Genomic DNA, 27059 nt, shown 5'->3' with positions numbered 1-27059 from the left:
GCGAAGGCAACGGACACGACAGTACCAGTACGGTCCCTGCCAAGCCCACGCATAGGATGGACCTATGGTTCTAGTCCTATGAAGTCTGATTATATACCCAACAAATCGAAGCTGGCAGGACACGAGTCCAGCCAGTCGTCTGGGTCTCCTCCCATAAATGATCGGTTCCTCCCATAAATGGTCCCGGGTCTCCTCCCATAAATGATCGGTTCCAGAAATTTCCACCAGTTGATCCCCTGCGATTGGTTGCTCAGCGTCATTAGCCTATACGAGCCAAGGCCTGGACCAAGGCACCTTACAGTTTCCAGCTGTGCCACGAAGAGGCTGACGCTGAGCTGTGGGAGACGTAAGCAGGCAAGGCTGAAGCCATTCCCACAGTCCCTGCCCATCGATCAAAAGCCGGGTCTCCTGCCTTCCGCCACTGCCTACGACGATCTTCCGCGCACGGTTCACGCCGCCTACAGTGGTGTCCAGCCGGTTCCGGACATCCGACCCCGAGTCAGGGACCGGCAGTTCTGTCCTCGGATCAAACGACAGGTCTCCTTCCGCTACGCGCTCGGGTCTGGACATTTGTCCTCGGGAGGCCAAACGCCACCCGCCCCTCGTGGAGTAACAGTAGCACCTCGGAGTATTCGAGAGGTCCAGGTTCGAGGAGGAGACTCGAAAATGGGCAACGGCATTGCACATTTTTCGAGTCTCCTGCTTCAATATAACCTAATGATTTTAGAAAGTATTTGGCAAAACTTGCCAAAGACCATTTCTAAATTTTCTCCATCGTATTCGTCATCACTTGTTAAGATATTATGCTTATCTGTTTCATTTAGCCATGACAGGATTTTATATGTATAAAAAGCCGTTCCATTTCTACGCAAAATACAATAAATTAAAAAAAATAAAAAAATAAAAAATAAAAATAACGCATGAGTATCTTCCTTCTTCTTATTCTCTTCTCAATTACTTCGCTTCCAGTATTATGAAAATTATAGTAACTAATGGTACTTTAGACTTTGTTGTTATATGAAAAAGAACGAGTCATTTTAACAACCAAATGTTAACTATTTAAAGAAAGAATATACATTTGTCAGCTAAAGTGATTTTAAAAAGTGCACCGCCTGTACAATGCTTAGCATTTTAAACTAAGTACTTTCTCTCTTTCCACAGACAGCCGTGCAGCCGATCCAGTGGGACAGTTAGCATATCGGCCACGTAGCACGCTAACGGAATTAACTTTGCTACAAAAGTTCCTGGATTCCTATGTTTGATGAAGGGAAGTAAACGGATGTGTTCCAGTTCTTTCAAAAGTCCGCATGACACGCTTTGATGCGTTTTGTGTTCAAGACGAATGCTAGGGTTGCAAAACAAATGCTAAGCGAGTCAGTGGTACAGGAATGGAAAAAGGGTGCAATGAGGGGAAAGAGAACAATTTCACATGTACAGGGTTATAGATAGATGGTTACAACTTAAGTACTATTGATATGCTTCCACAACGTAAATAATAAATGAGTTCTGTAGTTAGCTAAATTCTAGTTATGTAGTTAGCTAAATTCTAGTTATGTAGTTAGTTAATATAAAGTTCTATAGTCAGTTTATAAGGTATTTCTACCGTCTTCTTTGCATGCCTTCGTGGTGCAGTGGTTAGCACGCTCGACGCGCATTCGAGAGGTCCGTGGTCGAGTCCCAGCGAGGGCATTGCTCATTTTTCATATTTCCTGGTATAACTAAGTTACAGTCAGTTAAATAGTACATTAATTATGACTATGAACAATTAAAAGAGTTACCGATACAAAAAATTAAAATAATACATTAAATAAGGCACTAGTAACAATTCAAGTTTGGTCAACAGGAAATAAGCATAAATAGAAAAGAATAGAAAAGCTAGCTTAAATACATTAACTGCCGAGTACAGAATATACAGGGGCTGTGCTGGCGACGAGGATGACAGCTGAAAATTACTCCAGCCTGTCTGAGATATTACATGCGATTTTAACGCAATCGCATTAATTTACATGAATTATAAGTAACATTTATTCTTTGACATTATATTGAACGAATATGAGATTTAAAAAACAGCAGTTTGACTATCTTGTTTAGTAAAAGTATTTGATGCAAGAAATCGTGAATGTAACAGAATCATGCTCTATTCATTCGGAATATGTATTCTGTTTTGTTATGTATTGCTAGTTTTAATATATATTCTTAGAAAAATTCGCATTCCAGATATCAAAAGGCAGGAATGGACTTGCTTTTATACTCATAGTTTTAACAAGAATGTAAATTAATAGATATTTGCTTCAAGAAAAAAATGACACATTTATTTCAAGTTATGGAAAGGGAGTCTGGCAATATGAAATTAAATTTAGGTAAATTCAACCATACGTTGACATCTGTGTCGCGAAGACTCCATAGTCAAAATGATTACAAGGTAATAATCTTGTCCAATAGGTAAACTTCTTCTAAGGAACTACACAAGAGAAGAGTTCAAGTACCCTTTATTAAATCTTTGAAATTTACAATGCGTCAACTCGACGCTAACAAACTTCGCCTCTGCTTGGGCGGTAACTGAACGTCAGATAATGAAACTAAAAAGTTGAAGATATTAACAAGTGATAGAGCTTAACCTACAAGGTTCAGCGAGATCTCTTTAACTTGTTAGTTAAAATAAATATAAATCCCTACAACCTTTCATCAAGGTAATACCTTCAGTAAGGAGCAAAAATATTCTGCAGAATTTTTCTCAGAGATATAATTTCTTTTTGCAGAGCGATATCTTTAAATATCTTTGAAAGACATAGAAGATCTATAAAATCAGAGTCAGTTTTGCCTAAATTTAATTTATTTCAAATTAGGAATGGAGAAATCTATTCGAAAAAAATAATGACCAAAGAAATGTGTTGATGGTGTGACACAAATTAGCTAAAATGTAATTCGTTCATTCAAATTTCAGCAATTATCTAAATATCGTTTCTCAAAATGCCGAAAAATAAGGTATTTAAATTGATAATAAATTCTTAACATTTAAATTCTGCTGGAATGGGCGAGAAATAATTCTTGAAATATGACTAAATAATACTCTTCTTGTTTTGAAGATCGAATACTATAGTGTTAAATTTTAAATGTTAAAAGAAAAAAAAATTGCAATTTCAGTTTATAATTTTTTTCAATTAAATATATAGTATTTTTAGCTAGAAAACAATCGTCTGTAGCGGATCTGCAATCTGTGGTGTCTTGCCATCTTACGAACTATGATTTTATTCCCTCATTTTATAATGTGGAGCATTTGAGGTGTATAGTTGTAGGGTTATTATAATTTTACGTAACTAGTTATTTTATGATTTAGACCTTTACTGTCACTTCTCTTTTCCAGTTCCCTCCTAGAATGCAAATTTAGCTGTAGAGTGTTTAAAAGCTGAGTTAATTAGTCAGTTCCCCCCCCCCTAAGACTGAGCATGATTCTGCCTCTTGAGGCCACGTTTCTAGGTTTCTACTAACTCAGATAAGATTGTATTCTTTGATTTTGCATTATAATGCTGACATTTAAATTGTTACGCCCGTAAGAAACATAGAGTTTGGTGTTCTTTGGCAGCATAAATTTGATAAAAATTCTGTGCAGACGTAGAGCGAATTATCACTGTGTCTAAAAAGAACGTTAAAGTCTTAATAAAGTTAAAAAAAAACCTTTTTATTACATCATAGCTGGAACACGAATACACATCTCATGTTTAATAAAAATCAGCCAACCATTTGTGGGAATATGCCTCAAGTAAGAGTCAGTTTCAAAATTTGAAACTAAATCTAGCATCCAAAGGTTACACAATTGATTTAAAGTGAAGTTGGCTCAAACTTCTCACCGGCTTAACAATTTAAATGGCGGCACTATAATTTTAAACGTCCGCACTATAATTCAAAGCCAAATAACACAGTCTGAGCTAGCAAAAACCTAGTAACGTGTCCTAGAGAGGCAGAAGTACGCTCTATAAAACTAAATTTGCATTCTGGTAGGAAAACGGAAAAGAGACGTGACAGCATAATCATAAAATAACTGGTTATGTAAATATATTCTCGATCGAGAATATCTCTAGAGGATATTCTAGATCTAATCTGAAAACTATGCTTAGTAAATGATGCATTATAAAATATAAAATTACTAAATTTCTGCGTTGTAAAAATAGCAGATTTTCAGTATTTTATAATTTTTTACTGCATTTTCTATGTAGACACTTTTTCCTAAAACCATCAAAACAGTCTTTTCTGTCTAAAGGCATTTACTTTCAAAATTATCTCAGTATTGTTACTGTGATAATTTTGAATAATCATGTGTCATCTTCTGTGTAAAGCCATTCACTTTTCAGAATGCTAAATTATTTAAAAAAATAAAACAATATTGTGATCAGATTGTATATAATCCGAATAGAGCTCCGATAAGTGGCAGTTATTAAAAAGTATATAACAAGGATTTCTTTCAATTAGAATTACATTTTTGTCTTTTTATGGTTTCTCATACATGTACAAAAAAGTATTTGAATATAGGAAGGATTTAGAAAAAATATTTTTTGTTAAAACATTTTTGGAAGTACTGAAAGGTTGAAGGATAAGCAACGCCGAAGAACAAATAATTGAATTCTCAGTATTGGTCATGACTTTTCAATATCTCATGAAAAGATTTGCAATGTTTTTTACTTCCTTGTACGAAGTCAAAAGGAAGTATTGTAATCGCGAAAAGATTCAGGCAGCATATTTCAACGAAAATATCCACTTTGACCGCTTTCGAATGCAATTTAACGATGTTTTTGCGTGATATCTGTACGTAAGGACAGAATAAAAGACTCTTTTCCTCCAAAAAAACTAAAAAACTGCTTTAAAATTAATTCTGAAGAGAATTTTTCGTGGCGTCTGTACGAACGTACGTACGTACGTGCGTACGTACGTATCTCGCATAACTCAAAAACGAGTAGCCTCAGAACGTTCAAATTTTGCATATAAGACTGCTATAACATGTAGATGTACACCTCGTATTTTGGTTTCAATCGGCCGCGCCAAACGTATATAAATATATTTATAAATATATCCACTCTGTTACCCGGCTCAGTGATTTCAGTTTCTTTACTCTTATATGTTTGTAAATTGTACATTTTTTGCTTTAAAAATGATTGAATTATGTTGTTTTCATCTTCCGGTTAAGGGTTTTATGCCTTTAGTAAATCTGTATGCAATATTTTTAGAATTATCAACAATTTTAAAATTGTTTAAGCGCCGCTAAGCCTAATTTGATGGTGGCCATTGCTCTTGTTTACATTTGAAGCAGCTGAGTAGCGGATTTGTTGCCAATCTAGGAATTTTTTCAAGGAAATAAGCGTTTAAGATTTACTTCGTAATTTTTAATACAGATATTTTGAGTTTTTATGTATTTTTACTTTGCCGCGAAGTGAAAACGGAATTAATTGAATTAGAAATACGCAATCATCTGTGAAAAACTGTTTCTTTTTTGTTTTGTTTGCTCAATTTCTTTTATACATAATTCTAGCTTTATTATAGTATGTGAATAGAACATGTGGCAACGATTAGATATTTCTTTAAATGATATAAATTTTGTGCATTCTGAGTTATAATATGAACGAAATATAATACTGTTAAGTAAATCTAGCGCCAGAGTGTCGCTATGGTAAACAAAGTGAATTTTAAAGAATGCATTTATTCTATTGTGGTTTATGCGCTGTCGTCGAAGTAGGTTTAATTCAATCTAATACGTTTAAATGAAATGCAAGAAAAAATGCGTATAATTTAATATTCCGTACAAGGAAGTCATGTGGTGTACACATCAGATTTTTTTACATAATTTTATACATTTCACTAATTAATTAATATGCAATTCCACTTAGCTGTTAACTGTATTATAGTTATATATTTTTATTTTATTATTACGCTTTTTTTTATAGAATTTTTTCCTAAATCTTTTTTAGTGTAAAATTCTCCATGGAATATAAATACATGCAAGACGTGACTATATGCCTGTAAGTTGCGATGTTAAAATTCTAAGAAACACTGATGCAGATAACAATTAATATATTCACTACCAAAAATTAAATACAAAAGATGATCAAAAAATTAATTATAGAAAATTGAAAAATTAAGCATAGAAAATTATCGGTGAGAGGGCGGGCCCTAAAATTCAGCAACGCCCATGATTAGTCAGTAGATAGCAATTATTTTCCATAACAGCATTTAGCGTTGCATTTAAATTAGTTTTATTATGTTTTATTTGCAACTGATGTTATCATCTCAAGTACGTCAAGAAGTCTGGCCCAAAAAAAAAAAAAAAAAAAAAAATATCATTATTTTTTTACTTTAACACTCACATTCATTGCTTCCTCAGTTCAATTCTGGTGAGTCTAGAAGTGTCAGCATTCTTTACACAGGTCTCGAGGGAGTGTTATTTATCTAAATGTCAGTATCCAGAATCTACATAATCCATTCTCATTCCACCAAAAAGCATTTCTTTTTTTAAAGCTCGAATCCACCCAAAAGAGTTTCATTTTTCATGATGCTACGATAATAAAAATGTTGTGTTTTCGAACTTAAGGGCGTGACTTTTCCACATTAAAATGCTTATCATAATACTGTAGGGAACGCATTTCAGACTTCGTAAATTTTTCAAAACTGTTTCTCTTTCTATTTGTAAGCGTTAACAGTGAGAAAATATGAAAAGATCTTTCCATAATTCGTTTGAATTTTGCATATTTTAAGTCTTAAACGGAATTCACTTCACGTATAGTTAAATTAGTTTTTAGTCCAAAGGGTCAATTTACCCTGAAGGACTATGAATTTCGTTTTGGAATTGCGTTGAAAACTATAAATGGCGAATCACTTTTCAAACTGTTGCCACCAAATGTTAGAGTCCTGCATTATATTTGAAGAAATTAAGTAATAAAAAAATCTGCATAAATGTATGCATGTTTCTCGCATTGTGATAACACAACGTTACATAGAGCCATCGAATTTTGAATGACGTAATCCTCCTGCGAATATGGGCCTGTGGAAGCCCAAATTTGCATTTAAAATTTGTTTTATTATGATTTGATATTTTGTAACACTTCAACGAATTTTTGATTAACAAAATCGACGATTTCAAAGTGAGCCATGGCAACACTGTACGGAAAAAAAAAAAAAAAAAAGACATTTTTATCTCCAGCGGCACGAGACTCTGTATCGGAAATTCTTAAGGTATGTTCTTTTTAAAATTATTTTGCAATATTGCTGTTGAACTCAAGTTTAGGGTTTGAGTACTTAGAACAGGATATTTAATAAATAAAGAGAAAACGCAAAACGTTAAAAAAAGTCACTTTGGGCGTAAAAACCTGAAATCTTTTTTTTTGTTTTTTTTGTTTTGTTTTTTGTTTTGTTTTTCTATAAGCAAAGCAGACATATTAACACTACTGTTTTTCGTTTTGATCTTTTGGAATGCCAGTCAGTTTTTTTTTTTTTTTTTTTTTTTTTTTTTTTTTTGCCCATTTCCTCAGAATGCAAAATCCAGTATCAGTCTTATTTACCTTATATGTAATTTATGTGCACTTTGCGGGCTTTTGTGGTGTAAGTCACATCTATCTGAAAATATGTGTTTCGAATACCGCTTGATTTTTTCATACAATTTATTTTTAACGTTTCCTACTTCTAATACCTAAGTCAATATCAAATAGACAGCATCTCTAATTAATATTCTTAATTAGGCATTTTTGTTAATTAATTTGTTGATACTGTTAATTTTTGTTGATATCATAAAACTAATATTGTCTAGATTAATTAGAATACCGGTACTGGAATACTGGTGTTCAAAATTAAGAGCATTTTCCCATTTGGTCTACTTTGACTCTCCAGAACAGATGGACATATTTTAATGAAATTTGGTATGGGTAAAAGCAGAGGTAATACCAAAAAAAAAAAAAAAAAAAAAAAAAAAAAAAAAAAAAAAATGCCATACAACGGTCATGATACAGACGCATGACCGATTGTAAAGCTGAACGGCTGAGAAGATCTAAACCAAATTTTGCAAGATTGAACAAAAATGGAGGCTAACAGAAAATATGGTCCAATCTGATAGTCGTATGGCTCTCCCAACGTGACTTTATACTGGAAATGAGACAGTATATGAGTCCCTGTGGTATTCGGTTCCACTGCTGCGTCAATGCTGTTTTCAGTTTCTGGGAGATGCGGGAAGGCGAGTTCCAATTGTTCTCCGAAAAGTGTCTCAGTAGTTCCTTTAGACCTCGAGCTGGGCAATTCATCCGGTTACTATCCTCCTAGAAAATCATCCACTAAATTAGCCCAATACAGATGAGTGTGCCTCCCTGATCTCTTTCTTATACCCAGCAGCGGTCATAGAATCTCTATTATATGCCGTTTACTTAAAATTTGCATAAACCTTTTCAATGAGCGAGTACATGACGAAGCAAGGTATAAAAGAAAAATAAAATTTCACTGTTAGTTAAACTTCATTGAAATATTACAACGGTTCTCCCAACTGCTAACGAAATGTACCAACCATTGAAAAACAATGCCGTTCTCGGAAAGAATGCCACAACTCATTACAGTGTAGCTGAAATAGTTTCTTTTAGAGTTTGGTACTCAAAGTTCACGATTTGATGACCCTTACAGAATTATGCAAAGCCGGGAGAGGAAACAGGAGAAAGCGTATTGATTAAGGGAAACCATAATTGGTCTATCGTAAAGAAAGGGGGACCAGAAAAATATAAAAACAAAAAACGACAAATACTTACTACAGAAAATAAATGATGTGACAACGATGTGATTCTAATCAAACGTGATGCGTAAGGGTACAAGAAGTTGTTGTTTGGTAGGGAAATAATAGTTCAGATTGTCATCAAAGTTGACAATTTCGTGATTCTCAGTTTTGGGAATCCTCCTCAGAATAGAATTCGATAGAAAAGTTGCATTGCAAAATCACACAGATATCTTATAATTTTATGAATCTGTTTCAATGGAAATTCTTGCCCCTTCTCTCGCAGATTAACTTTTTTCTTTTATCTTTTAAGTTAATAATATTACATGTTGTATATTTTTTTCTACAGTACTGTTCATATAATTTTGAAAAGCGTAAAATCAAAGGCATGGATGTTTGTAAATTTAATAGTGTCGGGGCGGCATGGCGGCACTCTAAATATGCGTCGAGCCGAAAGTCCTCTCGTGCGATTTGGTGGAAGGGGAGAGGGTGGGAGACCCTCGGTCCCGTCCCTCCCCCCCGGATGCTCTCCATCAAAATTGAGGGCGGAAGAGCAAATTCGCACTGTCACCTGAACGGTGCTGAAGGCTGTTGCCAACGGCAGGTACAATTTAATGCTCCTTGCCACGAGGAATTCCGCGGGCTTGAGCTGACTACGCCAGACAAGTGAGCAACAACAACAAAAATTGAATTTCTGAAATAAGCATTCGAAATTAGTGTGGATATACACCTGATAAAAAAATGGTTCCTTCATTTTAATTAAACGTAACTATAATATAAAGTATATTTATTTTTAGTTAAATACTCGTATTTTTAAAATCAAAATGATATTACACATTTTATTAGGAGAAAAATCAAAGCTGCTCCAAGAGTTTTTATTTTATTTATCTCTTTACATGTCATATATCATTGCAAGATTTAGACAAGGTTTAAAAATTCAAAATTCGAAATTTAATTCATTCTATTTTAATCTCGAAAGCAAATTTTGAGGATTTTAGAACGCTTTCGAATACTCAAAAATTCCCATGGGATTTTTTTAGAAAATTAAAGCAAGGAAACTTGTTTAGAATTCTGTAGAATTGTGATTTAATTTTCTATAAACTGGGATGTGATATGTCGATAGAATTATAGTAGTTGATTCTATACGCGGGGCCTTTAAAAACCGTATATATATTTTTTAGAATGCTTGAGCAAGTTTCTATAGAATATCTACACACATCTCTAATGAATCTCTAAACATAATTTCTATGGGAGCTATGCCTAAAATTTTACAGAATTCTACAGAAGATCTCTGGTCTAGCTTATAGCAAATTGGGCCATAATTTAAAGAAGTAATGTAAAGAAGGATTAACCCTGAATTTTTTTTAAATTTTATTTATTTATTTATTTTATTTATTAGTCCAAAGGGACTTGAGTCCCGAAGGACTATTACTTTCGTTTTGGCATTTTGCGTCGGACGGATAAATGTCGGTTCACTTTTCAAACTGTTGCCATAAAATGTTAGAGTCCTGCATTATATTTGAAGAAATTAAATAATGAAAATCTGCGTAAATGTATGTATATTTCTCACATTGTCATAAAATAACGGTACATAGAGTCATCGAATTTTGAATAACGTAATCCTCCAACGAATATGAGCATGTGGAAGACCAAATTTGAAATTTGAAATTTGTTTTATGATCGATTTCCTATTTTTTAAAACTTTGACGAATTTTTGATTAACAAACTCAAGGATTTCAAAGCGAGCAATGGCAACGTTGTGCAGGAAAAACATTTTTATCTCCAGCGCGTGAGTCTCTGTATCGGAAATTCTAAAGATATGCTCGTTTTAAAACTATTTTGCGATATTGCTGTTGCACTGGATCTTATGGTTTAAGTGCGAGGAACAGGATATTTAATAAAGAAAGGTAACACACAAAATGTTAAAAAACGCCCCTTTGGACGTAATTTAAAATCTGAAACATTTCAGATTTTTTATTTATTTATTTATTTATTTTTGGGTAAGATATTCTCGCAAGTGTAACTGAATTGAAACTGTTTTGCTTAAGTGTCTGCTTCCGAGGAAAATTTAAAGATGAGGTCCTCATGCTAGATGCTGTCAAAGATTTTAGCAACGTCTTGCATTAGGAGAGCCCCAGTTTCTTATTTATTACACACTAGCAGCTATGCTGTCAGCCTTTATCTGGCTTGTAAGTGTAACGGAAAAATGCCTGAAGGGAACAACGAACGTTAAATTTAAAAATTGAGCTGAATTTTACTCTGCAGAACAACTTCATTAAAAAAATTGTTACATATAATAGCAAATTAGCAATATCCCTTAATGCAGATATTAATTATCCTAATAAATAAATAAACCAACTTCCCGTTGCCTTCCCTCAACAAACGTCCAGTATCCAAGAGAAACATTAAATTTAAAAACTGCATAGAATTATCGCTTTCATTTTTCCAAGTGGCAACAGTGCTGATTTTCAACAGTCAGCAGTCCAGTATACAATTGAATGAAAAACCGTTGCCAAAACCACATTTCTAAAAGAATGAAACTATTCAAAATAATGCGATAAAATCGAAAAGATGAAGTAAAAAAAAAAAATGTGATTCGAATTTTGAAAAAATCGCGTCGAGGTGCACTGTCTCTTGTCTAGACGCACCTATATACCAAATTTCGTAGACCTGGGTGTGCACGAACGAAAACACACACAGATTCTTTCTTTTATTATATATAGAGATTGCAAAACTAAGGAATTTGATTATTCTAATACCAGCCGCACAGTATTGGAGTATATATTTCAGCTTAATAATACAGGGTGTTTATAAAGTCCTGACACATTTTGATGTTTAATAACTCATGAAATAATGAAGATGTGTGTACATATTATTTACCTTGGAATTGCCGCCAGAGCGGACAACACACTACGGCATATGAGGAATGTCACCGAACAGCCAAAATAATGAAGATATAAAACTTATGGCATTTATTGATGGGATAACTTATATATTTTCCTTTTCAGGTTTGAATATCTTTACTTTTGTAAATATCGTCTGCGCGTGTGGTTAATTTCAGATAATTTCATTTTCCAGTCTAAATATCTGTACTTTTCTAAATATCGTCTGCTTATTAATTGCATTTTTCGCTCTTTTGTTTTGGCAACTATTTCAATGTTATGGACTTTTTCCTTAGGGAATTTGTAAAGGACAACATTTACAGGAGGAGAGTGTCGAATATTGATGACCTAAAAGACAGAATTACAACCGCAATAGCCTCTGTGGATGCCGACACGCTTGCCGGTACCTCGCGTGAAATTGAATATCGACTTGATATTCTCCGTGCGACGAAGGGGGCACACGAGGAAGTTCATTGACAAGGGTCATGAAACTTTTTGAGTCTATCTAACCATTTGTGTTATTAATTTTAATCTATCTTTATTATTTGAGTTATTAAACATCAAAATGGGTCCGGGACTTTATAAACACCCTGTATTAAGATTAACAGCTATATTAATCGTTTGAAAGTTTGCACTGATGTATTATAAATTTAACCTATTTAAGAAAATTTTCTCCAGAAACTTTCTAATGGAATAAAAAAACTGTTCAGGATTAACTTTAAGGAAGTTCATGATATTCTCTTGTTTGGAGGGATTAAAAAAAGTTTGTGGTCTTCCGTGAGGGCGAAAAATGGATATTGTTAATAGATGGATATAAAAAAAATATTGACATGCTAAATGCCAAAGTGTAGCCAATTGCTTACCATCTTCCGGTATTCTTTATAAACTTATATACTTCCGGTATTCTTTAAACTTATATACTTCCGGTACCGGAAGTATATCCTTACCATCTTACAAGTAAGAAATTATGCTATGCTGAATCGTCGGAAATGTCACAGACCGGAGGTTAAGGAGAGAGAAAGTCGTCTATTAGTATCTCACATCTGAATCACTGACGTTTGCAAATTCGTATCTGCCAGATTCATTCAAGGTTTACCGCTGCTCCTAGGAAGGCGTGAATTACGGCAATGTCTTTGTCTCGAGATTCATGCATTTTTCCATGTTATGTTTCTTTCTAGACGCAAAGACATAGATTTTTCATAAATAAAGTCCTACTTTTCTATAGCTATTGCACGAAACAAATATTAAACGCTAATTCTTTTTTTTCCCCAAAGAGAAGACCTATTTCAAGTATCGGTGCTATTATATACCTGTCTTATAAACGGATTTTTGCAAATGAGGTATAGCCAAAAAAAATATGTATTGTTGTGTAGATGTTCTTTGGTATAGCCATACGTATAGTATACTTATGATCAGTGAATCAGCAGTCTGCGCTTAGATATACTTGAGCTACTCTTAATGCAGAGAAAGTATGTGACATTTTTGCTAGAAAACAAAAGAATAAAATCTGATGTCGCTAGGGCATCACTTTCCACCAATTACATGCTTTTAAATAGCAAGCAGCTGTAAGTTAAGTATCAATTCCGGTTGATCATCATTTGCACACAAAATCTAATTTGGGAGTTGAAATAATTAGAAAAGTCATCATTTGTACACAAAAATCTAATTTTGGGGCTCCAATAATTAGAAACGTAATACGAAATTTTGGATTATAATTTATAAAGCATAGCTGGTCGTACTTAAAATATGGTCTTACCAAATTTACATCAAAATAATCAAATGTTTGGCCTTTTAGATCTTTTTATTAAAAACTGTATTTTAGGCAGTTAAAAATGCATAACTTGATTGTTTTTTAAATAAAGAAAATTAAAGATTTTTAATAATATATTTAAAAAATTACTCTATAACGAATACCATAATTTATTTTTCTTCTTTTTTATTTATAAACTAACATTTATTTGTAAATTTGCTGATTTATATCAACAAACCTGAATTCATTTTAATCTGCGCACATATCCTCGAATATTTCGGTATCATTAAAAATGCTCGTTAGATTTTTGGAAATACAACTGAAAAGTGACTACCGTGCATTCCAAGATCAATAAGAACTTAATCAATAAGTGTTTTGGAATTTGCTCTTATGTTTCGTTATCATTAACAGTTCAACACAAAAACAAGTGCGTTTTTTACGGGGGGGGGGGGTAATTTCCTGCATTACGAGAGTTTTGAAGTTCTATAAATGAAATGGTGTTATAAAAAACCATTTTCTTCTATGACTTGATATAAATAATATGTCTACGTAGGATCCAGCCGTGGCTGGTGTACGGTCTTATACACAATTAATGGTCTCGGATTCACCTTATTAATTTATTCACACGCACGACGTAAACTACACTTTGCACAAATAGGAATACATCAGTTAATAGACTTGTTAAATTTATAAAATTACCACACTGAGCATACTGAGTATTCTGCCTCTCCCACCGAAAGCCAGTCTCCAACTCACACTTTTCTCGACCTAGAGGGCGCTACCTCTTTCGGGGTTACCGTTTTGGATGATCAGGCAAGTTGTAATTCTCCCCTCCCCCTCACACGCTAGTTGAAGTATCGTCTAACTATAATAGAAAACTGAATATATGCTTCATTATTAGTCCAAAGGAGCTTTGTCCCTGAAGGATAATTGTTTTCGTTTTGCGATTTTGCGTTGAATCACTATAAATGTCCGTTTCACTTTTCAGACTGTGCCACCAAATGTTAGAGTCTCGCATTATGTTTGAAGAAATTAAATAATGAAAAATCTGCATAAATGTATGTATATTTCTCGCACTGCGATAAAGCACCGGTACATAGAGCCATCCAATTTTGAATGACGTAATCCTTCTACGAATATGGGCATGTGGAAGACCAAATTTGAAATTTAGAATTTTTTTTATTATCGGTTTCATATTTTGTAAAACTTTAACGAACTTTTGAGTAACAAACTCAACGATTTAAACGGGAGCAATGGCAACACTCTACGAGAGGGGGGGAAAGGGAAGGGGAAAAAAACTTTTTATCTCCAGAAGGCACGGAACTGTGTATCGGAAATTCTAAAGATTCATTTTAAAATTATTTTGCGACATTGCAACTGCACTGAATTTTGTGGTTTAAGTGCAAAGAACATGATATTTAATAAATAAAGGTAACAAACAAAAAGTTAAAAAAACACCCTTTTAGAAGTAATTTAAAATCTGAAACCTTTCAGATTTATTTTTTTTTTGGGGGGAAAGGGGCTTGTTTTATGTTATTGTGCTTTTCTGTCCTTTTTGCTTCCCATTTTCCTGCTAGAATGTAAATTTGCCGCACTGGAAAAACGGTGTAGCACTAGGGTGCCTGGGTCAAGGACCCTATCCCTTGTAGAACAGATATGTTATTTCGAATACTGTCATGAGTAACTAATATATATTTAGAAATTATATATATGTAATTAAATCATGTTTTTAAACATTTTTTTCAAGTTTTAAGAATAAATATAAGATAAGAGATAAATCAAAAGATAGATTTCTAAAAAGAAAAAAGTGTGCGTCAAGTTTCAATAGACACGAAGTGCTATCTGGGAAGGCCGAGAAAGGAGGAATGAGCTGGCTATAGCCCGATGCAGAAAAAGCCTTCATATAAATAATAGGCAAAGTAATGCGAGTCTCTTTGGTGCACTAGTAATAATTAAACCTTAAATCTACAACACAATATTAAGAGGTACATAACAGATTAACTAAGTTATACAATATGGGTACTAAGTATGGCCATAGGCCGTTTACTATTATTTGGATTATTAAAGTCGTAATCCTAAATCCTTATAACTAGGTTGTTGATATTAACAAGATTGGCATAAAATTTCCGGGCGAGCTGGCAGTAAAAACACTTAAGTTGTTCTAGACCCAATTCTTCATGTAACTTTTGATTTTGAACGTACCAGGGCGAATTGGTAATCTGTCTTAGGACACAATTCTGTGCCAATTGCAATTTTTTTTCTATAAGATTTGCATGAATATGCCCAGACCGGGCAGGCATAGCATTGTATGGGACGCAATACGTTTTTATAAATAAGCAACTTCTCTATTGAATAGAATGTAAATTTCTAGCTCGTGTGTACATTCAAATGAGGTAGAAAAGTGATAGCATTTAAAGGAGGGTTTTAGGGTAAAATCACAGCGTGTTCCTCCTGCTGAAGACCACGTTGCTAATTGTTTCTCTTGAGAGTAGTATTCTGCGATGTTCCGTTATTCTCGTTATATATGTTTGTCTCGATGACTTAGGTCAGAGCTAACTCGCGCGTTTCTTTATTTGTGTAGCCGTTGAGCTAACTTGCGTTTATTCAGTTAAGTCAACTTCATTACTTTTGATTTAAGCCATAAATACTGGCTATTCTATAAGCACGAGTGATAGCTTCTGTTAAACTTTTATTGGAGTTTTATAAGGTATAGCGATAAATCACTTAAAGTCTTAAAAAGTTTCGTGCATTTCATGCTACCAATGAACACAAGAGTTCATACTCTAAAATAAGTTGTCCCTGTGATTTGAATTTGTGACTAAGAGCAGTGATTTAATTTTGATTGACATATTTTTCCACGAAAATATATTAATTCCAAGCGAAGTACCATATCTAGTTTGCCATAAATACTCAGAACCTAATATACTGTTCTCAGTTCTAATTATACATGCATCATATATTCATATATGAGTTCGAAATACGAATCTGAGAAATGCTGAATTATATCCCAATATATTTTTTACAAACATCTGCTCAGTGTTTCAAATGTCACTTTCAATTTATCCTTTTTTAGCTCAAATCTAATAAGTTGTTACCATTGCTATAAAAAACTTAAATATTAAAATTAAAAGTTTGGATTATATTTAATACAGTTTTTCATTAAAAACCATTATGAGCTTCGAATAAAATACCACTTCCGGTTTTCCATTAAAAATTGTGATGGATTTCATGTAAAGTGCTTCTTCCGGGTCTTTGCTTTTACCTAAAATCTAATCAACTGTTTAATATGAATGCATAAAGTTTTAAATACAGAAAACAGAAATTTTTGGAAGTTCCATTTAAGAGTTATCATGGACGAAAATATCGTCACACACAGAAAGACATCATTGTAAAAATAGTAAAAACGCATTGGGAGAATCCTAATTCGTGTTTCATTGAAAGCTATTGAATTTTTGGACCGAAAATATCACTTTTTACTTCCTTGTACGAGATAAAAAGGAAGTATTGTAATCGCGAAAATTTTCAGGTAGCATATTTCAAGGAAAATATCCATTTTGACCGCTATCGAATGCAATTTAACGATGTTTTTGCGTGATATCTGTACGTAAGGACAGAATAAAATACTCTTTTCCTTCAAAAAAATTATAAAACTGCTTTAAAATTAATTCTGAAGAGAATTTTTCGTGGCGTCTGTATGAACGTATGTACGTACGTATCTCGCATAACTCAAAAACGAGTAGCCTCAGAACGTTGAAATTTTGTATATAGGACTGCTATAACATGTAGATGTGCACCTCGTATTTTGGCTGCACCAAACGTATATAAATATATTTATATATATATCCACTCTATTACCCGGCTCAGTGATCTCAGTTTCTTTACTCTTATATGTTTGTAAATTGTACATTTTTTTCTTTAAAAATGATTGAATTATGTTGTTTTTATCTTCCGGTTAAGGATTTTATGCCTTTAGTAAATCTGTGTGCAATATTTTTAGAATTATCAGCAATTTTAAAGTTGTTTAATTGCCGCTAAGCCTGTTTTAATGGCGGCCATTGATGTTTACATTTGAAACAGGAGACTAGTGGATTTGTTGCCAATCTAGAGAAACTTAGCTTCGCAACAACAAAGGTAACGCATTCATTTATTATTGCCAATTAAGTCATGCTTAATTCTTTCTGGAATTTTTTCGAGAAAATAAGTGTTTGAGATTTACTTCGTAATTTTTAATATAGATATTTTGAGTTTTTATGTATTTTTGCCTTCTCGCGAAGTAAGAACTGAATTAATTGAATGAGAAATACTCAATCGTCTGTGAAAATTGTTTCTTTTTTGTTTTATTTGCTTAATTTCTTTTATACATAGTTCTAGCTTTATATTATAGTATTTTGAATAGAACATGTGGCAACGATTAGATAATTCTTTAAATGATATACATTTTGTGCATTCTGAGTTATAATATGAATGAAATATAATACTGTTAAGTAAACCTAGTGCCAGAGTGTCGCTATGGTAAACAAAGTGAATTTTAAAGAATGCATTTATTCTATTGTGGTTTATGCGCTGTCGGCGAAGTAGGTTTAATTCAATCTAATAAGTTTAAATAAAATGCAAGAAAAAATGCGTATAATTCAATATTCCGTACAAGGAAGTCGTGGTGTACACATCAGATTTTTTTACCTATGTGTATAGGTTGCTGGTTTATTTTCCGATCGTATTTTGAACAACAAAGCCTATTTTGGAATTTGTTCTTCGTGTAAAAACATTTCTTAATAATAATAGCTTCAGTAACGATAGAAGAAAGGATTTAATAAGTTTGGTATTTTGCACCCCTGAAGATTATTCAGTCTTAGCTCCAAGAACTTAAAAATCTGATTTCGAATTTTTTTCATTTCAAATCACTAGTTTCGGACACTGCTTTTTTTTTTTTTTTTAATTTAGTTTATTGAATTTATTTATTACATTATTTTTATTATATCACTAACGTTGGACAACTTTTTATTGTTTCACTGCTTTTATTACGTCCGAGTGTAAATTCTAGTTCATTTTTGACATGCCCGAAATTAATTATTATTTTATTTTTATTATGTCATTCATTGACTATGCTTGTCGATGAAATTAAGGTTGGCGTACGAGCTGTCTAAATGCTTTTGGTATATTTGTCTGGCTCAGGGGTTGCCAAGGGAATCTATGAAAGAGGATCTATGATCATCAAAAGACATATTGGGGGTCAAAAGCCCAATATGCATCGGCAATTGATAAGCATAATCAATATTTTATTAAATTCAAAATATGTATTTATAAAAATTAATAATTAATTGTTTATTAATATAAAAGTTTATTATACAAATAAGTCAAATCTTTTTCAAAAGACATGGGTACGCTGAGTTTTGGAATTTAAAAGTCATGCGAAAGAAATGTCCCAAAATAAAAGCTGTTTACCGAATCATAACAAAAGCTGTTTACCGAATCATAACAAAAGCTGTTTACCGAATCATAACAAAAGCTGTTTACCGAATTTTTGACTTTTTCCTCTTCTTATCTAGTGTGAAAGCGGGCTTTAGTCAAGTCAATAACTTACTATGGGAAACAAAATATAGTTGAACATTTTTGAATGAGGTTATTTAAGAATTAAATCAAACAATTTGATTCCAAATATTAAAAACATTGCTTCAAAGTATCAGGGAAAGCCATCTTATTAATTAAAATCAAACTTTTGGGCCGTTAGAACTTGAGCTTTTGTGTCTGTAAGCTTTGTGCCTGTAAGAAATGTTTGTAAAATTAAAAATAATAATATTACAAAAATTAATAAAACAGAAGTCTAAGAAACTCTTTTTATTAAAAAAACTTTTGTTCAAATTTTTAATGTAATTGTTACCTTTACGTTATTTATGCGCCATAATTTGTATTATGATTATGTTGCAGGTATGACATATATCAGGGGTTCCCAACCCTATGTCCGGGGGCACCATGACGCCCGCCGATTGTTTAACGTATGCCCGCCGCTGTGTAATCACATTAAAACTGTTTCAGTTTTCAATAAAATTCTACGTGAAAGTTTTCTCATTTTTAATGAAATAGAAATTGCGTCCAACACAGATGCAAGCACAAAGCGAAATGCCATCGATCTCCTTTTTTTTTTTTTTTTTATGTGCATGTATTATTAACTCTATCCAACTATAAATTCAGATTGAAAAAGTAAATGGTGCCCTCCGTCCAACATATATTCTAGAATGTGCTTTTAGAGACAAAGATTTGGAAACCCCTGATATATATTACAGAAACCGTTAGGCAGTCGATGAAGAAAATTATTCTTTTAAAAGTAATTGATGAAAGAAAATGGTTGGGGACCCCTGATCTAACTTATTGTTCAACAGATGATGAGCTTGACAACATATTAAGACTATAGTGGTGGGGTATCTTTAAGATTATTGAAATTAAAATAATGCTTAGTGTGGTTCAACGAAACAAAACTAATCATATGATTTATTATTACTAATTATATGATTATATTAACTAATCATATGACTGTATGACATATATCAGGTGATTAAACCCCTGATATATGTCATACAACATAATCATAATACAAATTATGGCGCATAAATAACGTAAAGGTAACAATTACATTAAAAATGTGAACAAAAGTTTCTTTCAATAAAAAGCGTTTGTTAGACTTATGTTTTATTAATTTTTGTAATATTATTATTTTTAATTTTACAAATATTTTTTACAGGCACAAAGTTTACAGACACAAAAACTCAGGTTCTAACAACCCAAAAGTTTGGTTTTATTTAATAAGATGGCTTTCCCTGATGCGTTGAAGCAATGTTTTTAATATTTGGAATCAAATTGTTTGATTTAATTCTTAAATAACCTCATTCAAAAATGTCAACCATATTTTGTTTCCCATAGTAAGTTATTGACTTGACTAAAGCCCGCTTTCACACTAGGTAAGAAGAGGAAAAAGTCAAAAATAGTAATGATTCGGTAAACAGCTTTTATCAGTCCTTAGAAGAAGGTATAGCTTATTAACAATTTGAATGAGAAATACCTTTGAACAGAGTGTGTAATAAGTAAATCTATTAACATCTTATCAGGCAACCGCGGAAGATATTATGCATGATATTCTTGACCCTAAAATGCCAAAGAAAATTTTTTGATACTATTCTTATTTTTAAAACGTCCTAATGAAATGTTGATTGAATTTCTTTCAAAGTATACGGTATCTTTTACAGTTAGTTTAAACTTATAAGATTGATTGAATAGTTTATTCAATTCATTTAGCTGATTAATTAGAAAACTTTCAGTTTAGCTAACTAAGAGTTTACTATTTAGAAAAATGCTTTTATTACTTCAATTAAATGCATCAAGATTAAGGTAAAGTCACAGGTTTATCACTTCGATAGAATAATGATAATGAAATAGAGGCAAAAATTATGTTGCTGAATGTAGGGTAATAAACATCTCACAAATCAGTAAAATATCTCACAAAGCTTGCCATTTAATTAAACTGGTAATCAAATTTTAAAAATGACTGCTTTCATCTCACAGGCAGTATTACTATTAAAGAAGAAGATTATCGGAGTGTCTAACACTTTATTTAGGAGACCAATTGGGAAGATGAGAGGATTTTGGAAGCGAGGTATTTAAAAACAATTCACTGTAGATTTACTCGGATTCATACCTGGATTTTTTTTAATTACGGAATAGACGTACAATCGTTACACCATAATAGCACCTTATATTCCTTACAATATTTCCAGTTTTATAAAATATATGTTTCGGTTTTAAATAACTTAGAGATAACTTTTTAACCTCCTACACGAACTCGTCTGCTTTGGTGCTTTGGTGCTTCGATTCAGATATTTTAACTAGTGAACTTTGCCTCTTTCATTCTACTTTGGACTGTACCTTACCCTGAATAATAAAATCGTAGAAAAGAAGTGAAACTTCTGGATAGATGGACATAGGAATCATTAATTATTCACCATCCATCAGTACCTGGGGTTCTTAGGGTGTGGTCTCCAATAAAGGATCTCCGCTTTTCTCGAAATTCTCTGACTAGGTTCATTTTTCTTTCCTTACGCAAGGTCATCTCTGACTAGCTTCACTTGTTCCCGTCTTATTTACTTAAAAATATGACACATCTGTGATAGCTTAAGGTTATTACTTTGGTACATATTTTATTAAAATCGGCGATAATATTTTTGATTCCATATTACTATTGTCACTTTCTGTTAAAAAATGTTGCTTTCATGTTAAAGATAAATGTTATTAAATTTATTAGTTACAGATATGAGCTGGAAACTCGCAAAGAAAAGTTGATTTTTTTTTTCTTAATAATTCTTCTAAGATTATAAATTTGATATGTTTGTGCAAATCTGCTAACAAAATAGAAAATTTGTATTATTTTTTGAAAGTTAGTCTCCTATGTCATATAGGCTAGGTTATGATTTAAAACATTACAAAATGTTCATTAAGGAATAAATGAAAAAGATGTAGACAGGCAATTGAGTGTGGCGAAACACATGAGGGCTATCCCGAGATGAAACTACTAGCAATCAGAACTCCTATTATCCTTCCGATATTTAGTGGGTTCAGGTAACCGACAGATATGGCATTATGGTAAAAATAAATGCGTTATATGTTAATATGAACACTTTTTTAATTGTCAGTACAAACATTAGCGACTATTTTCTCAGCAATACACTCTTCACACTTCAAGAATCATACGCAAAGAGAAAATCGCATTTTTTTTCTGCCGCCAGACCTTTTCGGAAAACATCTTTTGTAGGCGAATTAGATTTTGTAGAAAAAACGTTTCACTTTTATAAAACTCATTCAATTCTAGTTGAAAAATCATAATTCCAATCAGTCTTTACCCTCAGCTTTTAAGAAAATAATTTCACAGTTATTTTCCTTTTCATCAACAGATAGCGCCAGTAGCATGGCTTCCTTTCTCTCATTCTTATCGCCTTATTTTATCACTTGCTTCTCTTTCATCATTTGCACTTCTGCAGCTGAAGTAGCACTTCTATATTTCAACTTTCGAAATGAGTCCTGCAAATTTATTAATATTACGATAATTTTTGTTGCTTTAACTCCTCCAATAATTGTTATTTGGCGTGTTATTTTAACTCAAATGATAAGGAAAGCTCCTAGAATGACTCTTGCTCGGAATAGCAATGACTCTTGCTTTAGCTACTTTTGCCATTATTATTTCTTTATTTAGTCTATTACAGCAAAATCATGAGGAAAATCAGCCTAAGGAAAGGTATAACTTTGTGGGGAACTTAGACAGGGAAAATAACTTATATTCACATTACACATATAGACAAACTAGTTTCGATTCCGTTTCGCAATATTAATGTTTAGAGGTCTTATCCAGTCGGCAACTAGCAGTCATATTGGCTAACTAAAAATGGGTCAAGTGCCAAATTTAATCTATTAATATTAAAGGAAGAACTGTATTTCATTTTCTAAATAAGTATTTTTGCGTATTGTAAGCTTTAACGTATTGCGTGTTGCAAGCATTGAGTCATAGACCTTAAATTTTTGATGTTCTTGTCATAAATATTAATTTTTCTGAATCTCTGAATAACTATCCTAAAGTTCTGAATGTCTTTAATGAACTTTTACACAATCACCTATTTGTGTTTGCCACTGTAGAGTGAAAATGACAAATGATATAAAACTCACCTCATAATAATTTTGTAAACATTTTTCCGATATTGTTATTCTTAAGCAGAGTCAAAGCACTTCTTTTAAAGATAAAGATTATATCATCATTTCTGCCAATAATGGTTAATTAATTTGAAATCTGACTCTATTATTAACTAACAATATTTTCAATGCCATATATTAAAACACGAATGATTAAAAAAAATAGCGAAAAGTATACCTTGCTTATAAAACGCGAACTCAACTCACTTAGCAAAAGTTTATACATTACACCTTATTTAAAAAGGAATGCAGATATAATAAGTGATGACCACACAAAAAATCATTTTAGGCAAAAAACTTCATTGGGCAATCATTTCATCAGAATAAAATGGTTCTATATACAAAATTACTTACACAGAAAAAGAAAATTAATTTAAAACAGAATTTGCCCCTTTGGAATTTCAACAAACCTAAGCATCATAGTAATTAATTCTAATAACATTCATGGTTGTTTTGAGTTTATACATTCATGTAACAATAACTATGTAGATAAAGTGAAATTACAATCCGTAATTAACAAAAGAACGATCAAAAGATACCTCAGTGGAAACTAAAAATCAGTTGGGTTATCGGTATCAAAAGTATTCCATCGAAAGGTGAACATCAAACTTTACTCTCCTTTATTTATTTTTCAAATAAATTGCGCAATTTTTATGATAGGACAATATTTACAAAAATTATACCAAAAACCTTTCCAAAAATCTATATGATTTATACTTGTTTTTGTTTTTAATGTCTGTATATTTCAATTTTGTGATTCCCCCCCCCCATTTATTCTACAAGACTTGGAGGAAAAGTAGTGGTAACATGTCGATAGTTCTGAAAAGATTAAATAACCATAAACACTTACAATCCTTCAATAAAATCGCCTATCGTGTCTATCATCTTCAGTTTACAGTAATGAAAGTCATGTTCTGTAAAGCGCAAAGAGAATTCGAAGAAAAGTACCCTTCTTTTATATACTGCCAGTTGCCATTAAAACTATAACACCATGAAGGAAAGAAAATACAAAAAAGATATTTATTGTACTTAAAGTGTATGGCATGAAGACAAAATGATTAAACTTGTGAGCAGTTTGGGCATTTACAGGGGTGCGAAATTAGTAGAAATAGCTGCCACTACTGGTAGCTATAACGGTCCTTACCCGGTTAGGAATGGAGTCGAACTGGGCTTGGATGACAGAAACGGTAAACTCATTCCATGCTGCTTCAAGTCTATGTCACACTTCATCAACCACATTAGCTGGAGAAGGGTGGCGGGCTAGTCTCTCAGCAACCCATGACCAGATGTTTTCAATGGGTGACAGATCGGGAGACCGTGTAGACCAGGGCAGCAATCGAATACCCTTTTTACTGAGAAAGATCAGAACACGACTTGCAACAGGTGGTCTTGTATTATCTTGTTGAAAGATGGGGTTTGGCAGGCCTCGATGATAGGACACAACCACTGCACGTAAGATGTCAGAAATGTACCGATCTGCGTTCAAATTACCGTCGATCCGAATTAGAGATGTGCGAGTCGTGTACCTAATAGCTGACCAAACCATCATACCAGGTGCAGCGCCCCTACGCCAATATCGAATATGCAATCAGGAGACCTGCGGTTTCCTCGGAGCCTCCAGACACGCATACAGTCATCAGAATATTGTACGTAGAAATGGGACTCTTTTGAAAAGGCGACATTGTGCCACTCCTGTGTCCAGCTTTGTCGTTCGGAGCACAAGTGCCGCCGTCTCTCTTGTCAAGGGAAGCCGAAGTAATGGTCTCCGTGCTGATAGTCCACGCTGCTGCAAACGTCAACGCACCATATGAGCGGATACTGAGCGTGCTGCAACATGCCCATTTCCTGACTAACGGTCCGTGATAAGGTTGTACGGTTTTGCAGGCCTGACCTACAATATGCCTGTCCTCTCGGGAATTAGTCATGGGAGGGCTTTGAGATCCTTCATGCCGTTCAGTATGACCCTCAGCAACCCATTGATTCCATATTTGTGTGAAGTGGTTGGATGTCGACCACTGCGACGGGCGATATCACGGAATGATAATCCACACTCTCGATAGGCAACGATCCTGCCTCTATCGAATTCCGACACTTAATGGTAAGCGTTTCTTCTTATTATTCGAAGCATAACACGATATTCTGAGCTTACAAAACGCTTTCCGAATCAGAAATCCACTACATACCTTTTCTTTAATGCAGTGCTTCGGACGTCGTTTCTCCCTCCTGTGTCACTTACATGCGCTGCAATACGCCAATTTGCATATCCCAACCTCTTCTTCCTTCCATATGATTTTGACGTTCGCAGATTATTCCTTCCTCGTGCTGCAGTTTTAATGGCCAGCAGTGTAGTTGTTTCCGCTTCCAACGCGAAACAATGTTCAGTTTTAAGATGGTAAATGTTTATTATAAAGAGATTTTTGATTACTGCTCATCAATTCTTCTATAAGTCTGTAATTTGCAGCTTGCCAAATATTATTTAAAATATGTTAAAGTTCTTTTTTTGCCAAAAGGGCGTTAGCCCAGAAGGGCTATTAATTTCGCTTTGGCATTTTGAGTTGATTCACTATAAATGTCGGTTTACTTTTCAAACTGTTGCCACCAAATATTATCGCCCTGTGTTATATTTAAAAAATTAAATAATGAAGAATCTGCATAAATGTATGTATGTTTCTCGCATTGATAAATCAATGGTACCTAGAGCCATCTAATTTTGAAAAACGTAATCTTCCATCGAATATAGGCATCTGGAAGGCCTAATTTGGAATTTTAAATTTGTTTTGTTATCGATTTCATATTTTGTAACACTTTAACGAATTTTTGATTAACAAACTCAACGATTTCAAAGCGAGTAATGGTAACACTGTACGGGGGGAAAAATTATCTCCAGCGCGCCGATCTGTGTATCGGAAATTCTAAAGATATGCTCATTTTCAAATTATTCTGCGATACTGTAGTTGAATTGAATTTTATGGTTTAAGTGCAAAGAACATTATATATCTAATAAATAAAGGTAACAAACAAAAAGCTAACAAAAGTTCCTTTGGGCGTAATATAAAATCTGAAAATATTCAGATTTTTCTTTTCTTTTCCAGCATGCCACGGGTAATGAGAGGTTGCAAAATACCGTCATAAGCATGTAACACAGGCTGGTCTGTAATGAAGCGATGTTCTGTTAATAAAAAAAAAAAACAGTAAAAATTCTGATCTCTTTCAGGGTCTACCAGTCGTCGATGGCTGTAATTCAGGAGCCACTCTGGCATTGGTACCTGAAGATGACTGGATGGAAATGGAAGTTATTATGGGATTTAGGATTTGGCAGCTCATGTTCTTGGCCTTGGCAGGTCTCATCACTGTTGGTAAGGAAGATTTTAGAGTAACATACAAAGAAATCAAAATTATTTAGAAATTAGAAAGTCGTTATTAAAAAAATCATATACATAAAAAATACACCGTAAGGATTAATTTATTGTAACAACATCTTGAAGAAAAAAGAGCACAAAAATTTCAAACGAAAATTTTAGAAAAATGAAGAGGAAAAACTACATAAACTTGAAAATTATTAATTGCTTAGAACACTCTTAGTATGAAAGTTAAAAAAAAAGCAACAATGTTAAAGGAATCAACTAATAAAGGGTAAACTCAGATTAATTTATGGTTAGATAGAATATTAATTAAGACACTGACAAAAATTAGCAGACCTCCTTCTGTATTGTCACTGATGTATAATGTGGGTCTCCCGGGAATCATTGCTTACATGAAAATAAATTTATAAGGAATGACAGCGATAGCGATTTAGGAATAGTTGTAAGGATCTTAAGTTTTACTAACGTTTATTTTATTTTAAATCTTTACTATCACTTCTTATTTTCTACTTCCGGCCAGAATTAAAAGCTTTAACTTATTTATGCAAATTTATCTTGCTAACGCCAAGTACTTAAGTTGTGGCTTTTTGCCAAGCAAGAGAGAGGAA

At 33.2% G+C, this 27059-nt stretch overlaps 1 protein-coding gene across 1 annotated transcript in view; it reads left to right on the top strand.

The window, feature by feature from the left end:
* LOC118197436 (uncharacterized) overlaps window positions 1-27059 on the top strand; it is a 65506-nt gene that overhangs the window by 4229 nt on the left and 34218 nt on the right. The window contains exon 2 of the mRNA XM_085812742.1: window positions 26304-26445. Coding sequence (XP_085668868.1) covers window positions 26304-26445 — 142 coding nt within the window. The remainder of the gene's footprint in view (window positions 1-26303; window positions 26446-27059) is intronic.

The sequence above is a fragment of the Stegodyphus dumicola genome, chromosome 3, assembly GCF_044657685.1.
Source record: "Stegodyphus dumicola isolate Sdum_Otavi_A_Nest chromosome 3, ASM4465768v1".
Classification (NCBI taxonomy): Eukaryota; Metazoa; Arthropoda; class Arachnida; order Araneae; family Eresidae; genus Stegodyphus; species Stegodyphus dumicola.
Note: the sequence above shows the minus strand (reverse complement) of the source record. Positions and strands in the feature narration are given on the sequence as shown.